This window comes from Danio aesculapii, chromosome 12, assembly GCF_903798145.1.
Source record: "Danio aesculapii chromosome 12, fDanAes4.1, whole genome shotgun sequence".
In the NCBI taxonomy this organism is placed as follows: Eukaryota; Metazoa; Chordata; class Actinopteri; order Cypriniformes; family Danionidae; genus Danio; species Danio aesculapii.
Genome location: NC_079446.1, coordinates 36,997,173 through 37,008,264, shown reverse-complemented (window position 1 = coordinate 37,008,264; position 11,092 = coordinate 36,997,173). Strand labels below are relative to the sequence as shown.

The following is an 11,092-nucleotide window of genomic DNA, read 5'->3' as shown; positions in this document are numbered from 1 at the left end:
GGTTGAATCTTTCATAAAGCCATCACACATCGTTTCTCTGTGCAGTTTAGGAATTCCTGTATGGCGCTATAGTGAATGAAGTGTTTTCTTCAGTCTGTCCGTGTGTTTAAAGCCTCTCTCCAGCTCTTCATCTCCTGGATAAGAGCTGAACCCTGCGCTCCTCATTTCAGCCTGGTGAGAATAAGCCCATTGATCTCTATTGACTGATGACTAATTTATGTGCCTCCATCCAGAGTGTTATGTCTTGCAGCATGAGATGCACTGTCTTTACTTTATTTGGCCTTAGTAGAATTTCTAACAGCAGGTCAACAACGTGCTTTGGTTGATTTGATTTGCTGTTGAGTTCTGCCTGTGATGTTATTGGCTAAAATCCACGAGTGATGTCATGTGCATTTTATGCATGTTCTGATATGCATGAATGTCTGCTGATATTGGAGGTGTTTTGCATGTTCCAGGCCAGGCTTGTTATGTCATTGGTTGGATATTTACTGTGCATGATATCTGTGTGTTTATGCATATTTTCCGATAAAGCTATAAGGGAAGTTGTCTACAAAAAAATTTACTATAAGGTTCAATTATAAATGGCTTTGGAATATATATATATATATATATATATATATATATATATATATATATATATATATATATATATATATATATATATATATATTTTAGGGGTTTTCACCTTTATTATTAGTACAGTGGAAATTAGAGACAGGAAAGTGTGGGGAGCAGAGGTCAGCAAAGGACCTGCAAAGGACCTCGAGCCAGGAATCGAACTCAGGTCACCACGAGCACCTCGATGCAATGTGTCGATGCACTAACCCCTAGGCTATTGGTGCCTACAGGAATAGCTATAGCTTTTTTGAAAGATATTTTAATCACTGAAAAAAATGATTTATTGGATTTACAATTTTTTTAAGGTAAATGGTTTCAATCAATTTATGTTTGACAAATTAAGTTGAACATTACTACATTTAATTTGTTTAAATTATGCAAAAATATTTTTTTTCAGTGTATACTAAGAATGAAGTGCTACCCACTGCGCCACCGTGTCACTGCTTCTGAAACCAAATTTCTTAATACATCTCCTCATAGAGCTTTCAAACTGTTGTAGTGTCTCAATAAAAATCTTGATTTTAATTTGGGTGTGTGTTTGTTTTTTATAGTGGCACTGTGGGTAGCACTGTCACCTCACAGCAAGAAGGTCACTGGTTCGAGTCCCGGCTGGATCAGTTGGCATTTTTGTGTAGAGTTTGCATGTTCTCTCCGTGTTCACATGGGTTTCCTCTGGATGCACTGGTTTCCCCCTCAGTCCAAAGACATAGGTGAATTGGGTAAGCTAAATTGTCCATAGTGTATGTTTGTTCATCCTGGTCCTCCAGATTGGGGGTTGAGCGTTGGGCTAACAACTCACCTCATAAAAACTAGATATTATGAAACGCCAATATGGTGCAGCTAAATATCAACTTTGATATTAATGGCCCTGGGAGTGAGTGAGTAAGTAAGTTAAGTAAGTAAGAAAAGTGAGTAAGTTATGTAAGTAAATAAGTAGGTAAAGTAAAAAATTAACTATAAGGTACAATTTTAAATGGTTTTGGAATAGATATATATATATATATATATATATAAAAAAAAAAAAAAATATATATATATTTATATATATATATATATATATATATATATATATATGGAATAGCTCTATATGTTATGTTTACGCGTCCACAAAATACATGTAAACGCATCAGCTTTTTACAGCATAATACTCACTAATCACTACTCTTGAGTGCTTTTAAAATGGCTACTTTTTACTCTTTTACTTTGAGTAATGGTACTTTTACTTGAGTATGATTTTTTTTAGGACTCTTTCCACCACTGGTAAAATTAATGGATTTGTGTTGGGACAACATGAATAAATTGTGTGGATTTTACAGCGTTGAAATGAAAATAATCATTTACAGCAAAAACAGAAATATAAGTAAATCATACATCGGTAATCTAAATTCGTGACTTTGAGAAATCACTTTTAACGCTTGATAAAAATGTTGTTGTGTACGTCTATGAGTAACATTGTCCGAAGTTCCTCTGTTGGCCATTCAATACACGAAGCCATCCATAATTGATGCGGTTTTACTGTTCATTTGAAATATTCAGCACATTCATCCATTAGTCCATCATAAACATGAATCAGGCTTGTCAGATGTGTCCAGTTCGGCGAAGGAAAACAAGCATTCCAAAAGTGTTGGCCAAGATTTCAGCTCAATAACAGATTTCAAACTAACAGTAATACAAATATCAACAGATACATTAAAACACATTTACTTTTTTACCTCTTCTATGTGTGATCTGATTGGACAGGAATCACAGGGCTGATTTTTCTAATCCCCATAGACAAGAAAAAATAAAGTAGTGACTGCAGGTTGAAGGAAAGACGTGGAGTAAAAGTACTGATACAGCACTAAAAATGTACTCAAGGGAAAGTAAAAGTTCACATTTTTAAAATTACTTAGTAAATTACAATTTCTGAGAAAAACTACTCAATTACAGTTTTGTATTTGTGTCTGTACAGTTTGAGTATTTGTAATTTGTTACTTTACACCAGGGGTAAGGATCCTATGGTCAGGGAGCCACATGTGGCTCTTTGACCAAAAATAAGTGGCTCTCCAGCTGTCTCTCTTCAATAACATTTCAAAATTTCGAAATCAGTTTTCTATTGAAAATACAATTACAATTTCCTTTATATTGAATTTTATACAGCAAAATGTAGAACAATAAAAGGACCAATGCGCATATGTTTCAACCAATGCACATATGTAGTGCTGTGGTTTAACTTGAATCGCGACAACAATAAAGGGCAAGTTATATTTCTTACATTTCTGTGGTATATTTCTATGGTAACTTATATTTCTACGGTAACCGTACGCACGTAAATTCAGACATTCATGAGTGACGAAGGCAAAAAGAAAAAAAATCTGTAAATTGTCCTTTCTTAATACATTGTGATGTGTGGTATTTGTTTCTTTTTGAGTTGTGCATGGACATAAATAAAGGTTTTGTTATATATACACACCCCATATGGCTCCAAATGCATTTAATAAAAACTATCTGAAATGGCTCTTTGCTGAAAAAAGGTTCCTGATCCCTGCTTTACACCACTGAGTTTCATGTTAATAAATTAAGTAGATTAAACATAAAACAATTAAGTTTCCCCAAAAAATCTACGATTTGTGTTGTTTCAGCAACAAGCAGCAAAAAACATCTGTTTAAGTGAAGTATATTTTATGAAATGTACTAGCAGAGTAAAAATTGCATCCTATTTTTTGAAAAATAAGCTTCATTTAACTGACTTGACTATGCAAACTGGTTCGCTAATCATACTGTAGCATGGGCTCAATGATGTTTCACCACTCTAATGACTTTTTCATTACTATATCATTGTGCAAATCAATCACAAGAAAGGATCTCAGGCATCCATAGCAAAGTTTATTACTTTAGATGTAATGTCATCTATCATTTGTTTTCTTTTTCTTTTTTGCTCAATGCTTTAAATGGAGACCAGACTTTCATCTTTGCGAACTGGCGTGAGAGTGAGAACACACCGTCCCTTGAGTGAATGGAAGCTCTTACAAGGTGAGATAACCTGACAAGAAAAGTCTTTTTGAAAATGCGCTTGGAGCACGCAATGGAATAAAAAGAGCATTATGGCCAGATGATAAAGTATTTGGCTATTTAAATAGAAGCAAATGCAATGTGTACTCCATTCAGCCATGAGATAAATAACTTATTAAACAGAGATGGATATTTTATATACATTTTCAAGCTGCTAAGGCAGTGTCCAGTGCTTTTATTATTCTAAAATGTTAAATACTGATCGTTTTATGATTACTAAACATTCTATTTATTTTTTAAAGCCTTATATTCAGTAAAAAGTGGCAAACACACTGAAAAAAGTGTTGCATGCAAAACTGTTGCACACAATTTATTTGTTTTGAATTTAAACAAACAAATTAAATTGGGCAATGTTCAACTTAATTTGTTTGTTTAAATTCAGCTTAAATAAATTATGTACAACCACTTAACGTAAAAAAAAATTAGTAAATCCAAGGAATCATCTTTGAATAATTTTTTTCAGTGCAGAGCATTTAGAGAAGAAAAATTATGAAAAAACATAAAAAATCTAAAGATCAAAGTTGAATAAAATGTATTTTTCTGAATTTATCAATTACAGGTAAACACTTGGGATGATATGGGAGAAGTGATGTCCATCTGGCCCAGCTGAATGAATTGAAGTGAACTGAAAGTCATTTCTCTCATGATCATCCAGAGGATACACCACACTTTAAAAACACATTATAGGTGGATCTAGGTAATGTTTCCAGACTGTTCTTATAATATATACACAACAAATTGTGAGGACATTTCATACTTCCAGTTATTTTGACTCTAATATGTCATTCATCTGTCTGGCCTTTGCTATTTAAAAATATATATTTCATCCTCTTTACATACAGTATATTCCAGTTCTGATTATTTTATTGAATGTTATTTATTATTTATTTATTTGATTTATTTATTTCAAACCGAAAAATGATACACAAAACAATTCTTTAACCAAAATACATTTCATCATGGTCAAAATGAATGGAGCGGGATGAAGCACAAGCTTCTTATTTTCCCCACCCCATTACCACACACATCATTCATCTATTACTTCAACTTAGTTCTTCTTTTACTTATCTCTTCTATTTACATGACACATATGAGCTTTACATGAGACATATTTGATCCTTTTGGCATCTTTGACAAATTATATGTTTGATTTCATTAGTATATTTACCTTGTAAAAAACAAACGATTTGTATGCTATAAATACCCTAAATTTTTATTTTATGTTGTAAAAAAATCTGCTATTAAACATAGTGTATACAATCATACATTGTAGATTACATAACCTAAAAAAAATAATAAATCTATAGTATCTCATACTATATATTATATACACTACTGGCCATAACAGCACCATTTGATTTTACATAATGACATAATAATTATTAAATACTTTCTGAATTTTTATTGTATTACATATAAAATGTAATTGAAGGGTGACATGGTGGCGCAGTGGGTAGTGCTGTAGCTTCACAGCAAGAAGGTCGCTGGTTTGAGCCTCGGCTGGGTCAGTTGGCATTTCTGTAGAGTTTGCATGTTCTCCCTGCATTTGCGTGGGTTTCATCCGAGTGCTCCAGTTTCCCCCACAAGTCCAAAGACATGCGGTACTGGTGAATTGGGTATGCTAAAATTGTTCGTAGAGTGTTTGGGTGTTTCCCATTTATGAGTTGCAGCTGGAAGGGCATCCGCTGTGTAAAAACATATGCTGGATAAGCTGGCGGTTCATTCTGCTGTGGTGACCCTAGATTAATAAAGGGACTAAGCCGAAAAGAAAATGAATGAATGAATGAATGAAATTGACCATAGTGTATGTGTGTGAATGAGTGTGTATGGTACTGGGTTGCAGGCAGCTGGAACATAACATAAAAAAAAACAAAATCTATAGTATTTTACACTAGAATTATATACCCTACTGGCCACAACAGCACCATTTTATTTTACATAACAATTATTAAAAACTTTCTGAATAATTTTGTGTATTACATATAAAATGTAATCACGCTCACTCACATAGACACATAATATATATATTATTTGATACTACCCATGTAGTTTTATAGTTGTTATGCTGCCTTATTACATTCTACACAATTTTTCTTTGTTTGTGGTTAACTTTAAGTGTTTCTGTGAATTAAAAGCCACTCTCGCCATCGTTAAAATGAATATATAAATGAACAAAAGCGATCTGCCTGTCACCCTTCCCGTGACTCTGCTCATTGCAGGGAAGTCTCGCGTGTTCTCGCGCGACGTTCTCTCCACCCCCACCAACAGCCCCTCCCCTCCGCTCTTTCCGTCTGTATCTCCCTTCTTTCTCTCTCTGGACCACATGAGATTCTCCTCCCGAAACCTGAACCGCAGCAGCAGAGGCATCGACCCCCCTCCCCGCACGCACACACAACATGGCTACAATTGTAACCTCTACCAGGTTTACGGACGAGTATCAGCTTTACGAAGAGCTCGGAAAGTAAGTGCGCGCAACATTGTAGCGGTGTGACGTCATCGACGCAAGTTACTCTTGTTTGTTTCGCACCGTTCTTTTCTTTGGATGTTGACAGCGGCGAAAATGACTTGCAAAGACACTCGTAAAGCTCACCGAAAGCCACGCACAGGGGGCTCGATCCGATCTAGATCAGAAACTGAGTACGGCACTCGGTTCTGGACTTGATCCGATCAAGCCCCCTGTGCGGACCTGAGCTTTAGACGGTTTTAATGCCAGGTTTATTGGGCTCTAGTGGCTCTGAGGAATGCGTTTGTAGCGTAGAATGTTGTGTGTAGTATGCACTGTGTTCACGCCTTGTTTTATTTTAAGGGCTCGCTGAAGGTTTTCTCGGTTACTTTGGCTGCCACTTTTCCTGGCATTAGCATTGTGGGTTGTTTTATGCTCGTAACCGGTGGCGAAATAACGCTCTTTCTGCAGCTGCTTCAAATTATTGCGGCGTAGTGTAGTGCACTAAAGAATATGTTGGTGTGTACTTGACATTACAATGAAATATCGAGTGTGCGGCACACACAGTTAATCACACTTTAATATCTGAGGAGGGAAGCGATAAAGAGGGATTATAAAAATCAATAAATGAGCAATGACGCCTTTCTGAGAATTCAATCTCACTTTTGGGAAGAGCATTACAGCCTTCTGACATGCAGATGCGAATTGCTGTGAACGCCGCCCATTTTTCTAGAGGCAAATGTCATATTAGTGGTAGCTAGATGACTGCTGTTATGCTAAGTCCAGTTTGCGCAGATATGAGAGAGTTTGATGGTTTGCAGTTCTTTCTTGTCATGCTTAAATGTTCTAACCTCTCGCGATGTCTTATTCGTGAACGAATCGTTCTTTTGTGTCGGATCTCTTCAATGATTCGTTCACTACTAGGAGTGAATCGAACCGAGTGGTACTCGACTCACTTTAAGGGTTTTAAGTTGTTTCATGCTAATTCTGTTTGTAGTACGCAAGCAATTAAGGTTTAATTGAATTTAAAGATAGATTTTTTTGTATGTACTCCCCCTCAGTCCATGCAAGATGGCGGTGACATTTTTTTTTCCTTCATTAGAAAGTTAAAGACGTTTTTTAGCTGAAACCACGGCCCTTGGGGATTAATAAAATGCAAGTCAGCAGCTAACAGCACTTTAAGAGTCACAAAGCTTATGCAGGCAAAATAAAATTAATAGGCTACCCATGGTCTTGTGAAGAAATCAGTTTGTTCAGTGCAAGAAACCAAACATAATTTACACAGATTTTATATTTAATCCACAGCATCAACTCTGAGAGCATTCACAACAGTTTGAATTGTGAACTTCCCATTTCAGAATCAGAATCAGAAAGAGCTTTATTGCCAGGTATGTTCACACATACGAGGAATTTGTTTTCGTGACAGAGCTTTTACAGTGCAACAGGATAACAGAGACAGGACAAAAAACAGATAATAAATATATATATATAAAAAAAGAAGTAAGTAGTGATGACGCGTATAACTTTGGGAATCTGTGAAATGGCAATGCAATATTCATTTATTTGTTGCTTGTAGCGAGAAGTGAGAACCATGATGATGGAAAAATACAAAATGTATGTTCTCCCTCTCCTTTGTAAACAAATGTTAGCTTGTGAAGTCCGCAGATTCTGTCTGGACATTTTTTGCTATTTCTGTGGAGAATTTTGTAAAAAATCTGCGGATTTATGCGGAATGATTTGGTGAGTATCATAACTAAAAACTTAATATATTAAATAAAATATTATACATTTTTACCTTTTTATTTAATGTTTACAATGCAAATCAAGTTAGATCCGCTTATTTTTAAATAAAGCAAGTCTCTCATATAATATATCTACTAAAAGACAGAACATATGACTTTACAAACTGTATTGTAACTAAATCATATGAACATTTTTTATTACTATTATTATATCACAATAATGTTAGTGAAATTAATTTAAAAACTGAATAAATATTAATGTACACGTTTACCAAGTAAATACATAGACTCAATGATGGGCTAAAAATCTGCTGATTTCTGTGCACGTAGATTCCATGTGGGCCTACTCATGAGGTCCAGACAGAATCTGCAAACATTTTTTGCTATTTCTGCAGAGAATTTTGTAATAAAAAAATTGTGGATTCATTCATAATGATTTTGGGAGTATAGAAACAAAACTTAAAACATGGAATAAATAAATAAATAACTTTTTAGTTTTAGGGTAACATTGCAATTCCAATTAGAACCACTTATTTGGTAAGCAAAGCAAGTCTCTCATGTAATATATCTACTGAAAGACTATATATTGTAAAAATATTACTTTACAAGTTTACAATTTGCATATTATTTAATATTACTGAAATTAATATATATATATATATATATATATTTTTTATATATATATATATATATATATATATATATATATATATATATATATATATATATATATATATATATTTATTTATATATATATATATATATATTTATTTATTTATATATATATATATATATATATATATATATATATATATATATATATATATATTTATTTATATATATATATATATATATATTTATTTATATATATATATATATATATATATATATATATTTATTTATATATATATATATATATATATATATATATATATATATATTTATATATATATATATATATATATATTTATATATATATATATATATATATATATATATATATATATATATATATTTATATATATATATATATATATATATATATATATATATATATATATTTATTTATTTATATATATATATATATATATATATATATATTTTTATTTATATATATATATATATATATATATATATATATATATATATATATATATATATATATATATATATATATATATATATATATATATATATATATATATATATATATATATATATATATATATATATATTTATTTATTTATATATATATATATTTATATATATTTATTTATTTATTTATTTATTTATTGCCATGATTCTGTAGGGCAGGGGTGTCCAAAGTCGGTCCTGGAGGGCCGGTGTCCTGCTGACTTTCGCTCCAACTTGCTTCAACACACCTGCCTGGAAGTTTCTAGTATACCTAGTAAGAGCTTAATTAGCTGGTTCAGGTGTGTTTGATTAGGGTTGGAGCTAAACTCTCCAGGACACCGGCCCTCCAGGACCGAGTGTGGACACCCCTGCTGTAGGGGAACAAATTGTACACGGAATGTAATAAATAAATTACAAGTATAGCTAAATGCAATAGCAGAAACATTGCATTTTATGAATCATGAAGGACCACTTTTTCTTGCTAAAAGTTTATTAATGTTCTATTAGAATAGTCAATCAGAGCTTGGGTGGCCTGAGGGTGAGTAAAGGGTGAAGAATTCCTTAAATAAACAAGGTTTCCCATTTTATTGCATATAACATGCGACGCTTGGAACCATTTCTTCAAAACAAACTGCCAGACTTTTCATCACTAATTTATAATAGCACTGCCATTACGTTATTAATGACTGACAGCTAATTTGCATGTGCTATAAGGTGCATTGTTTGCTTTTGAGGGAAATTAAGCAGCGTGTGTTCTTCGTGTGCAGGGGTGCCTTCTCCGTGGTGCGGAGATGTGTGAAAAAATCCACTGGCCAGGAATATGCTGCTAAAATTATTAACACAAAGAAACTGTCAGCAAGAGGTAAGGCTTTCGATTCAGCACTCTTTTAATGCATACAGTGCAATGGGATGAATTTGCTTTGTGTTTTATTTTTTCCTTACTTGCGCTGAAGGGAGGAGAAAAGATCTGAAGTTGTTATGAGGCTTTTAGTTCATGTCTGTTTATTTGTGGGTGTCTGTATGGTTGCGTGCTTGTGTAAGTTGACATATGGTAATTAACTTGTTGCAGATATTGTCATTTAAGTGAGCTGGGATAATGGACCGATAATACTGATGACTAATTTTGCACTCACAGATGCTTCCATTGGTTTATTTGTCCAATCAAATGCCCTTCTTTAAAAATGTAGAGGTTAGTCAGATTAATAATCACCAGGTATTTCACCATTTATGGATTATTACGTTGATTGGCTGGTTAACAGAAGTAGGTATTTCATCAAGTGTCATTCTGCTGACAGCCTGTGTAAATTGCTGAAACCACTGACAGTGGATAAGTTGACATGACAAATTATGAGTTTTTTAAGTCCTTTTTTGTGAATTTTTATTCAATTAGAGTTGTTTTGAATCATATGTGTGATCCTGGAGCACAAATCCAGTCTTCCTCGAATGTATTTGTAGCAATAACTAATAATACCATGTTAAAGAATTGATTTTTCTTTTATGCCAAAAATGCTTAGATTAAGTAAGCGTCATGTTCCATTAGGCATTTTGTAAAATTTCCACTATATATATATCTTAAAGATATCTTATCTTAAAGAGGTCATATTTTGGTTTTGGGGTCTCCAACAACTGTCTGATATGCATGCAAGGTCAAAAAACACTTTCATTGTCTTATAATACGCATTTATTTTTAACTAATTATGCCAACGACTCCCATATGATTAGTTCAGCGATTCATTTGTTCCCAATTCCCACCTTGGCATGATGCTAATCTGCGCTGATTGGTCCGATGACCAAGTCTGTTGTGATTGGTCGACAGAGAAAGATGTCAACCATGCCTTATCAACAATTTTGAAGTAGTCAGAGTGCAGCGTGTATGTGTGAGCCCAATGTAGAAGTGTATTAAAGCAATGCAGTTTAACACCAGCATATTCATCTATTCTTAACCATAAGTAAAAACTGACACACATTCAGTATTAATCCACACAGTGGCAAAAGCTGAACTATTTTGAAACTTGACCACTGCACTTGTGTAGGAGCAGCTGATGGCGGCCATAGCAACAACAAACGACAGTAGATTGCATTTAAACGCATTTAAATTTGTAAA

The 11,092-nt window shown here is 33.3% G+C and overlaps 1 protein-coding gene across 13 annotated transcripts in view; it reads left to right on the top strand.

Annotated features, from left to right (window-relative positions):
* Nucleotides 1-5,944: 5,944 nt before the first annotated feature.
* The window catches only part of camk2g1 (calcium/calmodulin-dependent protein kinase (CaM kinase) II gamma 1), a 164,185-nt gene continuing 159,037 nt past the window's right edge, over nucleotides 5,945-11,092 (top strand). For 9 of the 13 annotated variants that reach the window (XM_056469144.1, XM_056469139.1, XM_056469138.1 and 6 more), the window contains exons 1-2: nucleotides 5,946-6,130; nucleotides 9,756-9,850. In XM_056469144.1, coding sequence (XP_056325119.1) covers nucleotides 6,066-6,130; nucleotides 9,756-9,850 — 160 coding nt within the window. In that variant the 5' untranslated portion in view covers nucleotides 5,946-6,065. Of the gene's footprint in view, nucleotides 6,131-9,755; nucleotides 9,851-11,092 lie in introns of all 13 variants that reach the window. The other 4 variants (XM_056469135.1, XM_056469148.1, XM_056469147.1 and 1 more) reach the window with 2 other exon arrangements.